The 19853-nt window shown below is 38.9% G+C and overlaps 2 protein-coding genes across 9 annotated transcripts in view; both read right to left on the bottom strand.

The window, feature by feature from the left end:
- Positions 1–3831, bottom strand: part of LOC109460773 (cell cycle control protein 50C) — a 29796-nt gene extending 25965 nt beyond the window's left edge. The window contains exon 1 of the mRNA XM_019756484.2: positions 10–3831. The gene's annotated coding sequence lies outside the window, so the exon portion shown is untranslated. The remainder of the gene's footprint in view (positions 1–9) is intronic.
- Positions 3832–3970: 139 nt separating this feature from the next.
- Positions 3971–19853, bottom strand: part of CMSS1 (cms1 ribosomal small subunit homolog) — a 334520-nt gene continuing 318637 nt past the window's right edge. For all 8 annotated transcript variants that reach the window (XM_074332944.1, XM_019756500.2, XM_074332954.1 and 5 more), the window contains exons 7-10: positions 16933–16993; positions 15516–15603; positions 5671–5759; positions 3971–4267 (exon numbers count right to left, since the gene is read on the bottom strand). In XM_074332944.1, the coding sequence (XP_074189045.1) occupies positions 4184–4267; positions 5671–5759; positions 15516–15603; positions 16933–16993 (322 nt within the window). In that variant the 3' untranslated portion in view covers positions 3971–4183. The remainder of the gene's footprint in view (positions 4268–5670; positions 5760–15515; positions 15604–16932; positions 16994–19853) is intronic.

Here is a 19853-nt window from a genome sequence, read left to right on the forward strand (position 1 = left end):
AATACTTACATTAGGAGGTTTCCAATTCAGAATCAAAGCTTCCAACCTGCAAGATTGGGGGGAAAAGCACAAATAGCAATGGGAACTTTTCAGCATGGCTTTTGAATCTGGTTGGGAGGTGGTGATGAGTATCACTGTTGGGACCAGACAGCCTTGTGTGAGAAGAAGGCAGGAAACACTTCTAGTTCACATCTACAATGTGTTTTACTAAATAAACATGGCCAAGAGCTTGGCTTTAAAAGGCAGTAACAGCCACGTGAAGCTGAAGATGAATAATATTGAATGTCAACTGTAATTTAATAAATACATACCTAGTCATGGGATATAGAATAGAGCATAGGGAATAGAGTCAATGAAATTGTAATACATATATATGACGTCAGAGGGGTAATAGATTGGGGGAGGGGGGTTATCACTTTGCCAGGGGTGAAATGTCTAACTATTGCATTGTTTTGTACACCTGAAACCAATAAAAAAAAAAAAAAGAAAAAAAGAAGGCTGGTTCCAAGGCCATCTGTTTTGGTCAATATAAGAATATATATATATACACAAAGGCGGTAACAGCCTATAAGATTAGATTATCCACAGAGCTGGCCAACACAATACCAGGTATGTTTGCAATCTAGGTACTTGATCCAACCTTGGGTGGGATTATACTACATAGAAAATGCCTAGCAAAAGGGTCATTATAGTAACAAACTAAGAAGAACAGTATCTCTTAGGGTTTTTTTTAATAATAAAAACAACAAAACCAAACTAACCAAAATCCCAAACTAAAAGGAGCTTCACAGCTAGTATATTAGGGTTTGCCAGAGAAACAGAACAAATAGGATATACATGTATATACTGAGAGAGAGAGAGGTTTATTATAAGGAATTGGCTCACAAAATTATGGAGGAGGTTGGCAAGTCCAAAATCTGCAGAACCGATATCCCAGTTGGAGTCTGAAGGCCAAAAGCTGCTGTAGAATCTGGAAGAGCCGATGTCCCAGTTTGAAGGCCATCAGCCAGGAAGAGCTGCAGGTTCAGTTGGATGCAGAATTCTCTCTTACTCGGTGGGGGAGGGGTACTCAACCTTGGTTCTGTTTAGGCCTCCAACTGACAGAATGTGCCCCCCCCCCCATTACGGAGGGCAATCTGCCAATTCCAGTGTTAATCTCATCCAAAAACACCCTCACAGAAGTACTCAGCATAATATTTGATCAACTATCTGGGCACCTGTGGTCAGTCAAATTGACACATAAAATGAACCATCATAGGCAGTAAGTGAGCACATTTCTGGGGCAACGTTCTTGAGAGACAGCCAGATACACATTTTATAAGTACTTTCGTACTTACATATTTCTCTCTTCTAAATAAACCTACTTCAAGCATGCAATTGTATTTCATATGCTCTGCTTTTCAAATTTCTAGAACAGGGATCTTAAACCTCAGAACTACAGAAATTTTTGGCCAGATGTGTCTTTCTTGTGGAGGCTATCCTGTGGGGTTGTCGAGAACTGTCCCTGGCCTCTACCCACTAAATACCAGTCATGACCTCTTCACTAGATGCTGGCAGCAGCCCCCTAGTTGTGACAACCAAACATGTCTCTGGAAATGGCCCCTGGAGGGGGGGAAAATCACCCCTGGTTGAGAACCACTGTTCTAGATTGATATGGAGGTGATGATTTGTTAGCAGCTGCTGTGTTGTAGTATCAGAAACCTCAGAGAGTGATTTTTTTAAGTCCTTGCTTTCATTTCTATTTAACCGCTGTGTAGATGGTTTCCTCAGGCATTACCAGTTATTTTGTATATATGGGGTTGCCTCATATTTCACTGCCTTTTCCTATTAACTGCTGGGACACAAATGTACAAAATATGAGGCTAAATCAGGAAGTGGTTATATGTGTGGGGTATAGTCACACCCACACATACTTACATGAACACATAATATTAATGATGGTCTGATTTTTTGGTTTTGGTAAGTCACTAGTGGCTCAGTGGATTGGTCCCAATTTTGATATGAACAGACTGCATGTCTCAATTTGCAAATCTGTCCTCTTATACACTCATGCTTGGTGTTTTCTTCCAGATTAATCTAAGACATGTCAATTGACAGGAAGTTAAATGCCTGTATTGGGAAGGCATACGATCCTTTTTTTTTCTTACTATAGGCCAAGAACATCTCACATGTTACGATTAAAGAGATAAAAACAATGGGCTAAGTTTAGCTATAGCTTGAATACATTTTCATATTGTGGTGGCTTATTTTCTTTTGCCTCTAACTAGGTGGGCCTGAGTCAGGGTCCTGCAAAACAGAACTTGCTTTTCTTTTCTTTGCGTCCCTGCATTGGGCTTCCAGACCACAGAGGTGCACCAGCAGCAAGTCACTAGTGTGTGGAAGTGTGTGTTTGCTGGAGTTCGACTTGTGAGACTGCCAGGCTCATCTAAAATCACACAACATTCAAATGTGGAATTTTATATACTAATAGTGGCAGATGTTTGCTTTTTTTTTTTAAATCTCTTGTTTTATATGCTTGAGTCCCTAAACAGGCAATCATGGTGTCCAAAAGTGAAAATGGGAGATCTGGGTTTGACTTCTGGTTCTGTTACTTAAAATTAATGCATGTCCTTTCTGAGATTCAGTTTCATCATCTATTAAATGTGAACAATAGCATTTTTCCTTTAGGACTATTTCAACAATTAAACATGACAGACTGTATGTAAGTGAAAGCCCTAAACGATGCTTGACACAGAATGGGTAATCAATAAACATTATTTAAATGAGTAAAAAAGTAAGTGAATTTGAGCAACAAAATAAAAACCAATAGTATTGAGTTATCACCCAAAGAAGAAAATAAACATTCATGACTCCATACTCATGTAAATAAACAACTGAACAAACAAGTAAATGGGTAAAAGAGACAGCTCTTTCTTACAGAATTCCAATTAATAAGTGTTGAAGCAATAAGGGAAACAGAAAAATCACTCTAGTAATAACGGTTTCAGGCAAGAATTACCAATGTTGCTAAAATTAGTAGGCAAAGTATGAGGAAAGGATATTTGTATAGCCTCAAAGTATTTCCCCCAAGATAGATATTAATTACAAAGGGAAAAATAGTAACTTTGCAGTAGAGAAAATCAGCAGATACCACCGTAACTAGGTAGGTAGGTGATCAAGGTTGACGTCACCAGTAATAAGACACATCAATATCATAATATGTACCCTCTGCTATGATGCATTAAAAAGGACATATCACTTCTGTGATATTCTGGCCCAAAACTGCAGAACTTCAATCAAATCATGAGAAAACAATCGACAAATGCAAATTGAGGGCCATTCTACAAAATACCTCATCAGGACTCTCACCGAACGTATCAAGGTCATGAAACAAAAGAAAAACAGTAACAGTCACTGATCCGAGGAAACTAAGGAGACAGGACAACTACATGTAATGTGGGATCCTTGATTGGATCCTGGAGTAGAAAATGCACATTAGTAGAAAAACTAATGAAATCCAAATAATATCTGTAATTTAGTTATTTGTACTGTACTAATATTGATTTCTTAGTTCTGTTAACTGTACCACGGTTATACATTGCGAGAAGCTGGGGGAAGGGGATCTGGGAATTCTCTATACTATTTTGTTAACTGTTCTGTAAGTCTGAAATTATTTCATAATAACAAATTGAACAGTAAATGAGTAAGACAGTTGCAGTTATATTGTTGTCTTTTGTATGTTTACAACATGCCACATACACTTGCAGCCCTTTCTAATCACTACCAAAGCCACCCTTCACTCTGGGACCAGGCGTTACAGCTGACAGATCTGGTTCACATGTACCATCACACGGAATCCTCAACAATCCTGCGAGATAGCATCCCCATTCTGCAGATGACAAAACCGAGGCTCAGAGAGGGAAGCAGTTTGCCTAAGGTTGCCTAGCTGCTCTTTCATTTTTCCTACACAGTCACATCAGAGGCCAGTCGGTGAAAGAAAAATAAGCCGGTAATACTTTATTATACAGAAAGTTGGCAAAGGACAGATTCATTTGGTCAAAGAGCTTCCATCAAACATTCCCAGTGATCTACCTGGTGATACAGTTAACATAATCAAACACTGAGTGATTGCAGTGTACTCCAGAGCCATTAAACAAGATGCAAATCCCACTCTGAAAACTGGAATTCTCATTAGGACCCAGATTTAGAAAAGGCCCAGCTTCAAAGATTCTGACTTGCACAAACTGAGGACTCCCATTTCCAGAAGTTCAAAAACCTCCTTTCTTATCTAAATGAGGAAAAAAAAAAAAAAGGTTAAGATCAAGAAAAGATGGTCTTTGTGAATAAATTCAACCATCTGGACTCCCTGGTAATGGTATTTAAGCAGCTGTTATGAACAGAATCAGGGATGACAAAAGTCCTAACCCACATTTTATCCAGAGTTGAAAGTTACATAAGTAAAGGAAGAGGTAGTATATAAAACATCAGTTTTGTTAAAGTGCCGTTTTGTTTGTAGCCATTCAAAAAAAAATCTCACACAAAAGAATCCCACGAAAGACATTCAAAGTGTGCCCCGATTATACATAATATTTTGATATAGGATAACTGCTAGTAATAACATCAACATAATAAAAACGATAGGTGACAAGTTTTTGTTGTTGTTACTATTTCTCCTTATTATTAGAATTAGAAAACTCATGGTGGATTACTCAAGTTTAACATTGCAATTGAAATGATCAAATATGGCTTCACATGCCAGACATAAAATTGGTTAAACCAATTTTTTAAAAATCAGTCAGTTCAGGAGACAGAGTGTGAGTCTGTGTGTGTGTGTAACTGAAAAAATTGTCTCAGCTTGAAATGTCTGATATAACTCACCAATCAATTATAATCAGGTCTGGTCATTCTGGGGATATAGTTTTATGTGATAAATTAATTCATTCAGTATGTTTTTAGGAGTAATTCTATGTCTCTTCACAAGTTACTGCCATGATTCATTCCTGGCTGGTGACGGGCAGCCATGTTTTTTACTGCACAAATCCTTTTCTCTCCAACAGCTACTTCTAAACATCTGGCTAGATTGAAAAATTAGCCCCATGATAACATGGTGGGTGGCAAATCAATTTTTCACATTATGGTGATAATGGATTACTTTCATAAATACATAACGAGCTAATGTTATGCCCACAAAGGTATTCAGTCAGTCTTAACCCACTGAGACATCAAAAAATGTCCCCATCCCCCCAAACCAAAACAGCCCTCTAACTTAAGTAAGTGGGATTTGGGGGATGTGGACATGTGGGCAACGAGGCAGATTTGTATCTCCAAGTGTATTTACAAGGATGAAAAGCAAAGGTGATCATGTGTCTACAGCAAGGCACACGGAGATGTGCCGACTCCGTCAGACCTTCCTGTTTCTCAAAGGTACGGTACAGCTATGGTCCCCAGTGGGGCAGAGGCCATCGGTCACTTAGTGAAGAAACAAAGCTGATTCATATAAAACACATGGAAAGGATAGAGATATATGTAAGGGGTGAGATGGACTCTGTAATTGTCGTTACTTCAGAGTAACTTTCAAAGGCCAGAATGTGCTGGCTCCCCATGTCAAAGACTTTATGACTGTGTTTGAACTTGAATGCAATTTGGAAAAAAAAAAGAAAAGATTAAAGGCAATTGCTGGTTACATGGTACCTCGGGAATGTCCATCATTCTCTTCAACTTCTGATCTCTCCAGTTCCAGTCAAAAACCAGAAACTTTAAGGGGTTCAAATTAAGGCCACCTGAAAGATACAGGGAGAGAGTTGCTGCAGGGAAGATCTCATGACATAGCTTATTAAAATACCTTTTTATTCTCCTGGTTGCGTTTTGCCTCATTTGCTGTCTTCTTCCCTGGTAACTAATATCTGCATATTAAATGCTGCCCTTGCCTGATGGAAAACAAACGCAGCTCTGAGACTTGCTCTCCTCATAATCTATCACTGATTCCGAGGGAAGCAGAGACGCTGCTCGTGCTCAGCTTGTCAAATGCTCAAGTGCTGGCAAAGAATCAATACCAAGCCTCCATTTCATGAAGCCCCAGAGAGTGCAGTTTCATTCCTGACAGGGATTTGATAAGCTCCCTGTGGTATGGGGTAGTGGCCCTTCAGAGGGGTTGAGTCCAGCGGAGTCTGCATGACTGAGGAGGTGAGTGGGAAGAAGGATGAGGATAGGGTTGGGAGATTAGTTTGAGGCAGAAAAGGGAATGAAGATGAATAGGTTCTATTCAAAGTCTGCTATCCTTTGAGACTGGGAAACCACTTAAGGACTCCATTCCCACCGTTTTCCTGTCTATCTAGAGACAATAATGGAATGTGGGGCTCGAGGGGACCTCGGGGACTGTCTGCTTCTCAGAGGTCTCAGGGCTGGGCACAGTTAGTTCTTCTCACTCCCCATGTTCTTCCCACTGCTCCAGGCTGTTACATGTTTCATTTGCAAACATAACTGAAGCCTTCCTTTATATAACTGCAGCACTTCCCTTCAACTTTTCTCAGCAATTATTTTAATATTTTCCTCTCTGCCCAAAAGACTTTTTCATGCTTCTTATAATTATGATGCCTATTATTTAAAACTCTTTCTGAAAAATTAAAAATGATAAAGACAATGGGTTGATAGTCTTCCCTTAAAAATAACTTACAGGTGGTAAGTTATTTAAAAATAACTTACAAGCAGAGCAAACAGACATAGCTTCTCTGGAAAGCAACTGGGCATTATATAATACGAGTTTTAAATGCTTACTATTTGATAAAACAGTTTTTCTTCTATGACGTTTCAATAAAAACATCAGAAATTTAAACATAGTTTCTTGCAAAGATGATCACTGCAGTATTATTTATAATAGCAAAAATCAACACAAATATCCTACCATAATAGAATTGTTAAGAAACAATATAACTTAGAGTTAATTTATAAAGTATATAAAGAACTCATACAACGCCATAGCAAAAAAAAAAAAAAAAAATCTAATTTAAAAATGGGCAGAGGAACTGAATACACATTTTTCCATGTGTATTCAAATGGCCAAAGGTACATGAGAAGATGCTCAACACCACTAATTATCAAGGAAATACAAATCAAAACCACAATAAAATATCACCTCACACCTGTTAGAATGGCTGTTATCAAAAAGACAAGAGATAAGAGATAACAAGGATTGGCAAGAATGTGCTGAAAAGGGAACCCTTGTGCACTGTTAGGGAACCCTTGGTGCAGTCATTATGGAAAACAGTATGGAGTTTCCTCAATACATTAAAAACAGGACTACCATATGATCTGACAATTCCATTTCTGGGTATATATCCAAAAGAAATGAAATTACTATATATCTGTACCCCCATGTTCACTGCAGAATTATTTATAATAGCCAAGACATGGGAACAATCTAACTGTCCATGAATGAATGAATGAATGGTTTTTAAAAATGTGATATACATACATAATAGAATATTATTCCGCTATTAAAAAAGAAGGAAATCCTGCCATTTCCAACAACATGGATAGACCCTGAGAGAATTATAATTAAGTGAAATAAATCAGACAGAAAGACAAATATTGTATGATCTTACTTATATGTAGAACCTAAAAAAACTGAATTCATAGATACAGAGAACAGATTGGTGGTTGCCAGAGGTGGGAATGGTGGAAATGGGTGAAAACGGTCAAAAGGTAAAAATTTCCAGTTATAAAATAATTAAGTTCTGAGGATATAATGTATAGCCTGGTGACTATAGTTAACAATACAGCATTGTATATTTAAAAGTTGCTAAGAGAGAAGATGTTAAATGTTCTCATGAGAAGAAAAAACTGTAACTATGTGAGGTAGCTGATTTAACTAAACTTATTGTGGTAATCATTTTGCTACACACACACACACACACACACACACACACACAATCATTATGTTGTATATCTTGGACTAATAATACAATATTATATGTCAATTATATCTCATTAAAACTGGAACAAAACAACATAACTTTACAATAGAATATTACAAAGCCATTAAAAATGAAAAATTAAAACTATTTAATGACAAGGAAAGTCCTCATGAGATATATTAAGTGGAAAAGGTAGATCATAAAGTTATGATCTACAACATGAGCTCCATTTATAAAAATATATACAAAGTGAGGAACTTCTAGTCAAGATAGTGGAGTAGGCAAATGCTGTGTTCGCCTCCTCCCACAACCACATCAAAATTACAACTAAATTATAGAACAACTCTTGAGAACCACCTGAAGTCTAGTTGAACAGAACTCCTATAACTAGGGAGAGAAAGAAGTCACATCGACTTGTAGGAGGGATGGAGATGCGGAACAGCTGGGCCCATACCCACTTGTAATAGTTAAGAATCAGGAAAGATATCTGACTGTGGAGGTCCCCCCCAAAGAATGAGGGGTCCCAGATGCACACTGGGCTCCTCAAACCACACTACCAGTGCTAGGAAGAGGAGTCCCCACACATGGCTGTGAAAATCAGTGGGGATTCTGTCTGGGTGAGACGGAGGGCTGCTGGAGTCCCAGGCATTCCTCTTAAAGGGCCCACCCATAGACTTACTCACTGATGGACTCACTTGCTCTGAGCTCCAGTGCTAAGGTAGCAGCTTGAAAAGTGCCAGGGACATATGGGGAGGAACTGAATTGTATGGCTTCTGGAAGAGGGCTGGAGGGGCAGCTCTATCCAGGACAGAAGTGCTGGCAGGAGCCACTGTTCCTTTGTTGAGCCCTCCCCACACCCAGCCTGCAGGCTCAGGCTGGCACCAAATCTGAGTCTCCATCAAGCTGGCTAATGCTGCTTGTCCCACCCAGGTGATTCCCTGAGGACCGACCTCACCCAATTGGCTCAAAGGCACGAACCTTTTCAGAGGCTGTTTCTCACAAGTGGCCAGTCTCAGCCTGAGCTGTGGACTTCCCTCAAATCTCTGAAAGGCCCACAAATCCCAAACAAGCAGTGGCTGGCCTCAGAGTGCCCTGTACCTCTTGCTAAGCAGCCCCTAGCCTGGTACTAGTGGCAGCTGGCCTCAGTTTGCAGCATGGCCTCTCCCAGGTGCCTCCAAGCCCATCACAGGCAGCTACCAACTGCAGATTATTTTGTGGCTCTTACCAGGTGGCCCTGGGCCAGGCACAGGCAGTGGCTGACCTAAGACTATACTAGAACCTTTCTTAAGAGCCCCAGAACCAACGTACCTGGTAGCTGGCTTCTGACCACACTACAGCACCACCCAATTAGTTGGACAAATGACACACCCAAAAGGTGGACTCAGCAGGCACCAGAGCCTCACTACAGAGAGCCCCATTCTGTGGGGGTCAGCCCTCACACAACAGCTCATCTGCTGTAGTCATAGCCAGTCTTCACAGCCAGTCAGCCTGAAGATCAATCCCACCCACTGATGTGCCAACAGCAATCGAGGGTCAACTACAACATGAGGGCACACACAACCTACACAAGGGATACCCCTGGAGCATCCAGCTCAGGTGACCAGAGAGACTGTGCCACTGGGTCTCACAGGACATTTACTACATATGACTACCCTCCCAAGACTGGGGGACATAGTAGATCTACATAATACATAGAAGCAAACACAGGGAGACATCCAAAATGAGGAGACAAAGAAACATGTCCCAAATGAAAGAACAGGACAAAACTCTAGAAAAAGACCAAATGAAATGGAGGCAAGCAATCTACCAGATACAGAGTTCAAAACACTGATTATAAGGATACTCAATGAATTTAGGGGAAGAATAGAGGAACTCAGTGAGAGCTTATACAAAAAGATAGAAACCATAAAAAAAAAAAAGTCAGAAATGAATAATACAATAACTGAAATAAAGAGTGCATTAGATAAAATCAACAACAGATAAGATAAAGAGCAGAGACTCGGATAAGCAATTTTGAAGACAGGTAGCAGAAAACACCCAATTGGAATAGCAAATAGAAAAAAGAATAAAAAAGATGAGGATAGTTTAAGAGACCTCTGGAACAACATCAAGTGTAACAACATTTGCATCATATGGGTACCAAAAAGAGAAGAGAGAGAACAAGGGATTGAGAACTTATTTAAAGAAATAATGACTGAAAGCTTCTCTAATCTGGCAAAGGAAATAGAAATACAAGTCCAGGAAGTGCAGAGAGTCCCAAACAAGATGAACCCAAAAAGGACTACACCAAGAGACATCATAATTAAAATGCCAAAGGTTAAAGACAAAGAAAGACTCCTTTTAAAAGTAGGAAGAGAAAAGCATTTAGTTAAGTACAAGACCGTCAACTGATTTCTCAACAGAAACTTTGCAGGCCAGAAGGGATTGTCATAAAATATTCAGTGATGAAAAGCAAAGAACTACAACCAAGATTACTATACCTAGCAAGGCTCTCATTTAGAATCAAAGAAGAGATAAAGAGCTTCCCAGACAAGAAAAAGCTAAAGGAGTTCATCACCACGAAACCAATTTTATAAAAAATGTTAAAGGGACTTCTTTTAAGAAGAAGAAAAAGAAAGAGGTAAAAAATATGAATAACAAAATCGCAATAACTATCAATAATTGTTAAATGTAAATGGATTAAATATCCAATCAAAAGACATAGAATGGATAAGAAAAACAAGATCCATACATATACTGTCTACAAGAAATCTACTCCAGCTTGAAAGACACATACAGACTGAAAGTAAAAGGACGGAAAAGATTTCATGCAAATGAAAACAAAAAGAAGCTGAAGTAGCAATACTTATATCAGACAAATAGACTTTAAAATGAAGGCTATAACAAGAGACAAAGAAGGAAATTTCATAATGATAAAGGGATCAATCTAACAAGAAAATATAACCCTTGTATACATTTATGTACCCAACATAGGAGCACATAAATATATAATGCAAGATTGACCAACAAAAAGGGAGAGATTGACAGTAATACAGTCTCATAGGGGACACCCCCTTGACAACAGTGGACAAATCTTCCAGAGAGAAAAATCAACAATGAAACAGTGTCCTTAAATGACCCATTAGACCAAATGAATATAATTGATATTTTTAGAGCATTCCATACCAAAGCAGCAGAATATACTTTTTTTTTTTTCAAGTGCACATGGAACATTTTCCAAGATAGACCACACATTAGGCCACAAAGCAAGTCTCAACAAATTTAAGAAGACTGAAATCATATCAAGCATCTTCTCTGACCACAATGGTATGAAACTAAAAATCAATTACAAGAATAAAACTGAAAACCACACAAACACATGGAGGCTAAATAACATGCCACTAAACAATGAATGGGTTTACAATGAGATCAAAGAAGAAATCAAAAGATGCCTGGAAACAAATGATAATGAAAACACAACAACCCCAAATCTATGGGACACAGCCAAAGCAGTTCTAAGAGGGAAATTCATAGCAATACAGGCTTATCTCAAAAAATAAGAAAAATCTCAAATAAAGAGTCTAATGTTACACCTGAAGGAAACAGAAAAAGAACAAAGCCTAAAGTGAGTAGAAGAAAGGAAATAATATAGATCAGAGCAGAAATAAACCAAACAGAGTCTAGAAAACAATGCAAAAGATCAATGAAATCAAGAAGTGGTTCTTTAAAAAGATAAACAAAACTGATGAACCTTTAACCAGATTCATCGAGAGAAAAAAAGAGGACCCAAATAAATAAAACCAGGAATGAAAGAGAAGAAGTGACAACTGACATTACAGAAACACAAAGGATTATAAGAAAATACTACAAACATAAAATTATATGCCAACAATTGGACAATCAGAAAGAAATGGAGAAATTTCTAGAAAAACAGTGTTCCAAGACTGAATTAAGAAGAAACACAAAATCTGAATTGACTGATAACTACTAACAAAAGTGAATCAGTAATCAAAAATACTCCAACAAACAAAAGTTCTGGACCAGATGGTTTCACAGGTGAATTTTACCAAACATTCAAAGAGGAATTAACACCTAAAGATTCTACCTAAAAAGTATTAGAACCAATAAATGAATTCAGTAAAATAACAGGATACAAAATTAATATTCAGAAATCAGTCGCATTTTAATGCACTAATAATGAAATATCAGAAAGAGACATTAAAAAATCAATCTCATTTATAATTGTACCAAAACACACCTAGAAATAAAGTGAACCAAAGAGGTAAAGGACCTGTACTCAGAAAATTATAAGACACTGATGAAATTGAATATACAAATATATAAATGGTAGCATATACCATGCTCATGGATAGGGATAATTAACATTGTTAAAATGTTCGTACTACCCATACTACCCAAAGCAATCTACAGGTTCGGTGCAATCCCTATCAAAATACCAATGGCATTTTTCACAGAACTAGAACAAATAATCCTCGAATTTATATGGAATCACCAAAGATCCTGAACAGCCACAGCAAACCTGACAAAGAAGAACAAAGGTGGAGGTATCATGCTACCTGATATCAAAGTATACTACAAGACTATAGTAATCAAAACAGCATGGCACCAGCATAAAGACAGACACATATATCAATGGAACAGAAAAGAGAGCCCAGAAATAAACCCACACCTATATGGTCAATTAATCTGACAAAGGAGGCAAGAATATATAATGGGGTAAAGATAGTCTATTCAATAAATGGTATTGGGAAAATTGGACAGCTACATGCAAAAAAAGAGTGAAACTGAGCAGTTTCTTACACCATATACAAGAATAAACTCAAAATAGATTAAAGACTTTAATGTAAAACTCAAAATCATAAAACTCCTAGAAGAAAACATAGGCAGTAAACTCTCTGACACTGATTGTAATACACATATATTTTTTTGATATTATCTCCTGGGGCAAGGGAAACAATAGAAAAAAATAAACAATTTTTAAAAATTGTATTGGGGAATATTGGGGAACAGTGTGTTTCTCCAGGGCCCATCAGCTCCAAGTAGGTGTCGTTCAATCTAGTTGTGGAGGACACAGCTCAGCTCTAAGTACAGTCTTGGACGTGCAGGGGGTGCAGCCCACCATCCCATGCGGGAATTGAACTGGCAGCCTTGTTGTTGAGAGCTTGCGCTCTAACCAACTGAGCCATCCGGCCGCCCCAACAAATTTTTAGTTTGATGTAGTCCCATTTGTTTATTTTTTTCTTTTGTTTCCCTTGCCCGAGGAGATATATCAATGTCTGGAAACTCTCCTTAACATATAATAATGAGTTATGTATAATAAAATGAATTATGTATATCATATATATACATAAAATGAGTTATGTCATTTGTCTCACTTTGTTAGATTTTCAGTTTCTATCCAGTGTGCTAGAATTGTTCTTTCTGAACATTTTGTATGTAGCCTAACACCTGTGGTTAATGAATATTAAACCTTTCATCCAATCAGAAATAAAGTTATTTTCCTTAGTATTACAAAAAATCAACAGCTCCTTAAATGATTTTCCTACTTAAATGAAATATGCTTTCATACTGAGTTCTCACAACTCTGTAGAAATCTAATTTCAACAATATGTACAGCTTCATTTTTCTTCTCTCCTTTCTTTTAAATACGGAGAAGAATGGCCCTATTGTATGGGGGGCCTGGTGATACACACCCATAAAAATCTGTATTCCAGGAAAGAGAGGGGTGAGTCTTTGGCTAAGCGTTGTGGGAGAGACAGAGTCTATCCTCGGCTTCTCCTGTTGCCCAGCCAATCTCTCCCGACTTTGTGTCTCACAAATAGACTACAAGCACCTCTCACCTGTTCCTTCACTTTCATTGCCTTCCTATGTCCACAAGACAAAAATCCAAACTCCTCAGTTTACTGTCTAAGGTCCTCCCTCCACAATCTTTCTTTCCAATTGAATCACTAGCTACTACAGCACATGAAGTCTCCAGCGAAGAAAGGTGGTCTCTCCAGTAACAATAATAACTAGTATTTGTTGAGTTCTTAAGGTATAACACTTACTGTGCTGAGCTCTTTACTGGCATTTAATTTTCTTAAGAGTCCTTTGCGAAAGGTACTATTACTATCTCTGTCATTCAGATAAAGAAAAGGTTTAGAAAGATTAAGTAAATTGCCAAGGTCACAGAGCTGGTATGGTGAATTGCTGGATGTGGGGTTTGAATCCACACGTGAGATCTGAGTCTACAACAGGGGCTCTTAACCTCAACATGGTATTGCCTAATCACCTCCTGCAGATATGCCACCCGTGTCTGCCAACCCTCTTCTGATTCAGCTGTTCTCCCATTATGACTGCTTTTCTCACATCTCCGTACTTCATAGTTCCTATTTTAATCCTCCCACCCTCCAAAGATCAGTTAAAGAGTCTCCTCTGTAAAGCCTTCCCTGCAGATTCAGCTACATCAATGTCTCCCTCATTTCAACTCCTCTAGGACTTGGAAGTGCTCGCGTGGCCCCTGGCAGTTACTCCCTCATGTTGTCAATCTCATTCCATATGCATTTATCTCTTCCACTAGTTCAGGAGCTCTCTGACTGGGAAAGGCTCAGGAACCAGGAAAGCCTAGACTGAGAGACCCTGGTGGGGCCACTTAACCCTTGGGAGCTTCAGTTTTCTTTCATAAGAAATAAGAATGCCATCCTGCGAGGATGATGTGAGTCCTAAATGAGATGTGTAGCATGTTTAGCATAGTACTAAGCACAAATAGGAACTCAAAAAATATTTGTTTCCCGTCTTCATCCGGGTACTCCAACTTTGTTGCTTGTAATGGCACAGAACTCTGTATATAGTGGGTTTGTTTAACCCTGGATGGCTTTCATCTGGAGAAAAAACACTAGTATTTTTATTTTTTGTTCGCTTCCTGGCAAATGACCATATCTATACTGATGAACACATTACTTTTAGATATATAAAAAAATCCAGGAAGTGATCCAGAGAGTTATAAAGTAGTGCTCTATTATTATATTAAAGAAATAATTTGGAAATGAGTATTGACAAGAAATCTTTAATCTGGCAGGTAGAAGAGGTAATAAGATCATGAGCAGGTTGGCAAGTTTTTAGGCTACTTACTGCTTTTGAGAAAGTCAACAAATCCACCAGTGGATGTTGTCTGGAATGCTTTCTGGGTAAAGCATTAAAAGAGAAATGTATTTGGAGAAATATTCTAGAATACTAGTATTTCATCCACAGCAACTGCTTTTTTGTTTCAACATGTTTTATATACTAGCCCTCAAGTGAGGAACCAAGACTCAATTAAGGGAGAGGGAAATACTCAACACATCTAGCTCTGCAAATTCCAGAGGGTGTAAACTGATGGAATTAATTGTGGATCTACTAACCTATGTAAAGCAATTGAAATGTGAATGTGTTTAGGTGGGCACCGTATTGCATTTTGCCACAGTCCTTATCATTTCCTATTTCATGATACCTGCTGGTTGACTTTAGAGACTAAAGGTTGAGTTTCCAACTCTTGAAGTAATGCAGAGGTCTGGTTTCACTGCATCACACATGTGGTTTCCCAAACTCATGGGAATAAGGCAAACTCCCAGCTCTGAGCAGAAGTGTCACTGCACCTTTTCATACCTTGTTTCACAAGTTCTTTAATCCTCCCTGGAGTTCCTACACCCAGGTGCACGGCACGCTTCTCCAGCAACTTTACCTGCTCCTGGACCTATTCCAAGACAGAAGAGAATAAAGAAAAGTGTGACATTGAGATTTATTAAAAAAATGTATGTTTGGCTATTCAGACAACCAAAATGTATTTCTCATACATATGTGGTGGTCTTTTCCTACAGGCCCTGACTCACAGCTCCCCAAGCTCTTGGAATTTCCTAAGTATTCAAGGTGAGAAAGGTATCTTTTGTGATGTGAATGAGACGACCTTTGGAAGTACCTCAGGATGGGGACTGGTTGCCCGGAGAACCAATCTTGTGATTGGAGGGTTGGAACTTTCAGTCCTACTCCCAACCTCCAGGGAGGGGAGAGAGGCTGGAGGTTGAATCAGTTGCCAATGGCCAATGATTTAATCAATCATGCTAATGCAATGAAGCCTCCATAAAAACCCGAGAGGAAGGGGTTTGAAGAACTTCCGGGTTGGTGAACATGTGGAGATTCGGGAGAGTGGTGAGCCTGGAGAGGGCATGGAAGCTCCACACCCTTCCCCCATATCTTCCCTATGCATCTCTTCTACCTGGCTGTTCCTGAGTTATATCCTTTTATAATGAACTGGCGATCTAGTAAGTAAAATGTTTCTCTGAGTTCTATGAGCTGCTCTAGCAAATTAATTGAACCCAAGCAGGGGGTCATGGGAACCTGTGATTTATAGCCAGTTGGTCGTAAGTACAGGTAACAAACAGCCTGGTCATGCGACTGGTGTCTGAAGTTGAGGGAGGGGATATGTGTGTAGTCTTGTAGGACTGAAGCTTCTACCTGTGGAATCTGATGCTATCTCCGGGTAGATAATGTCAGAATTGAGTTAAACTGTAGGGCATCAAGCTGGTATCTGGCACATGGCTTGGATGTGTGGGTAAGCACCCGCTCCCCATGTTGGAAATTGGGTCCGGGAACTCTTTTCAAAGAGTTACTACCAAGTATAGTCATACACCAATTTAGAGCATTTTATCTAAAAGTTCAGAAAGCTAAAAAGCAAATGGGGCTACCCTTGTTTTGGGTCAATTTCTAGGGCAAAGAAGGTTAATATGAAGATAGAGAAGAAAGCTGGTACATCTTCAGAGTCCAGGGGTCAAACCTCAGCTTCTGTGCGGGAACCCTGGAGCTCGGAAGAGCAGGGACTGCTGTGGGGAGAGGCGGGCATGCAGAGAGGCAGGGAACAGAGAAAACCAGAATGGTTGTTAAACGTGTCAGATAAGGAAGGAGGCACCCAAGGAAACACCTGCTAAGGAGATAAGAAGAAGAGGTTGAAGGGAAAAAGCTGAGGTCTGGGAGTGGCCTTTCAGGATCATTCACAGCCCCCATCAGAAACCACGGGCCCTCTGCTTACCTTTATGTGTTTCGCAAATAATTTCATAACTTTGCTGTCTCCTTTGAATGCTGTCATCGACCTAATGAATAGGAATAGATTAATGCATAAGAAAACTCACTCATTCTGGGCCACATTGCCTACATAAGCATTATGTTTTGCTTTATTCAAAAGAATATGTGCATTTGGGTGTGTACATATACGCATATGTATGTGTATATATGCACACACGTAAAACATTCTGAGATTTTCAGGTTAGCCCACCTCTGAAATAAAAGCGGACTGGACTTTTATTCAGGCTTCTAATTCTGTTATACAAGGTTAGCTTAGGTTTCCTTGATTATTGAAAGGCGGACCTGCCCTTCACGTGTTATACAGAATTTCTGTATTTCAGGTCCCCGGAGAACATTTATCTTCAAACTCTGCAGTATAGCTCTCATACAGAATTTGGTTGTGAGAAATACCGTAGAGCAGTGGTGCCAGCCTGCGCTCCGTGGAGCCCAGGGGCGTCTACAAAAGGTTATCTGTGGCTGCTGTGTGGGGAGTTGGGGGTTAGCTGACAGGGGGTAGCAAGAGCGCTTCTGTCCTTCATCAGAGCAGCCCCCCACTTTTACCTACTTTGTAGAGTGAGCTTTTCTGTAAAATTTATATGTGGAAATGCTTCAGAGGTAAATGGGTATAAAACAAACAATCTTGTAGTTGATGTTTGGGGCAAGAACTAACACGGAAATACTGTTTGGAATACGACTTTGCCTTATACATATATCATTGCTATGTTTGGGGAAATATTATTGACCAGTAGGAATCTATGAGGTTGCAAATAGGGAATCACGTTATACAAGTTATGTTGCACTTGAGTTTTTACTTACACATAAGCTTTCTCCAGGACAAGGTTAGCTTGGAAGACAATTTAGGGGACATATTTAACATAACTCAGGGTTCTCAAGAGAGCAACTATTCTTAGAAACGTTAGAATTATTCAACATTAGTCTATGAATAGGGCTCGTTGTGCCCACTCAAAAATCACCTTTTGCAAATCACCTAACCTTGAAATGGATCACAGTTACCAGGGACACAGAAAAACACCGAGAATTTGTAAATGAAGTGTGACAACATAGTGCTTTCATGCCCCTCAGAAAGGCATTTACGTAGAGCAAACGCTCAAATCAATCTGACAACTTGTTTTTAAGAGGCCACCGCTTCGCCGTCAGTGTTTGAATCTGAAACGAGTTCTGTGGTGGTAGTTTTAAAATGCTGAAAAGTCACTGTGAACTCCCATGATTTCGGAACCAGCAAATACAGCTGCCCAGAAGCAGTTGGAATCTTGAAGATCAATTATGTTTAGAGCGGAAATAGTTGAAAGAGACACTTTTGTTTTACTGAGAGAGCGAGTGGGACAATTTAATGTCTGTGCCTAGTGGGGAAAGGAGAGTTTGAAGGAGTATTAACAAAGCTTAACGACTGCTTTTCTTAATTCATCCTCAGATTACTGCATCTGGAGAAATAGACGCTACATAACTACTGAGCGTCTGCACCTTCGTCTATTTGATCAAGTCCCTCCTTCTTTAGGACTTTTTCTTTACTTTGTCTTTTGTCAAAGCTTGGCGCAGAGCCTGGTCCTGGGAGACGGCGAGTCCCAGTAAATCCCCTTTTACTCTGATGGTTCTTCTCTGGAAGCTAAATGTTACCCCACTTCCAGTGGAAGCCTTTTTGTTTATTCTATCTATAAAAACTACAGTAAGTGATAAAGTACATGAAAGCACTTAGTAAAGCACTGACAAATTATCTCTAAAATACAACTTTTACATTTAAATTTTTGGTCCATTTGGAATTTATCTTGGTATAAGAAGTGAGATATGGATCCAACTTTATTTTTCCAGATGGCTACCTGGTTGTTCCAATATTATTTATTAAATAATCCATATTTCCCTACTGATTTATCACCTTCGCCATATGGTACATTTTCATGTACCTATGGGACTATTTCTGAACTTTTAATTCTGTTCCACTGATCTGATCTGCCTGTTATGCACGTGACAATTCCATACCGTTTTAATTATTGAGACTTTGTAATATATTTCGTGGTTTTTTTTTTTTTTTTTTTTTAATCTAATACCATAGGTATAACATCCTCTCATTAGTATCTTTTTCAGAATTTCCCTGTGGACCGATTTCTTCTCATAAATTTAGAACTAGTTTATCGAGTTTAAAAACAGTTCTTTTGGATTTGCATTGGAACGTGTGAAACTTGCAGATTAGCGTAGGTAAAACAGCCATCTTTAAAACACTGCCTCTATTCAGGAATATAGTATGCCTTTTTGTTTATAAAAGATCTTTTGCATCGCTTATATAATATTTTCTTTATATAGGCTTTGGTAAGTTTATTTCTTGGTATTCTGTCTTGTTATTTTAAATGAGTTCTTTTCTTCTATTTTTTCCTTCTAACCGGTTATTGTTCCTATGATCTCCCTGCTTTCACTGTATGTTCTCCACACAGCAGCCAAAGTGATCGTTTAGAACGATTATTCAGATCATGTGACTCCTCTGCCCCAAATCCTCCAATTGCATCGCATCTCAGGGCCCTTTGTACTTACTCTCCCTTCTGCCAGGAATGCTCTCCTTACACACCTGCTTGGTTTTCTCCTTTACTTTGTTCACGTCTCTGCTCAAATGTCACCTCCTTAGAGACGTTTTCTGGGACCACCCTTTTAAAAGTAGCCCCCATCCACTTCTATCCCTTTGCCATGCTTTATTTCTTCTTCTATAACTTATCACTGCCTGACATTATAATATACTATATTTATTTGTTTCTTGCCTGTCTCCCTCACCGGAAAGTAAGTTCAATGAGAGTGGATTCTGTTCACTGTTACATCTCCAGCATACAGAATGTATCAACTTGGCACATGTCGGTTACTCAGAAAACATGTACAAAATAGAATAGG

This window comes from Rhinolophus sinicus, linkage group LG01 (genome assembly GCF_036562045.2).
Source record: "Rhinolophus sinicus isolate RSC01 linkage group LG01, ASM3656204v1, whole genome shotgun sequence".
Classification (NCBI taxonomy): Eukaryota; Metazoa; Chordata; class Mammalia; order Chiroptera; family Rhinolophidae; genus Rhinolophus; species Rhinolophus sinicus.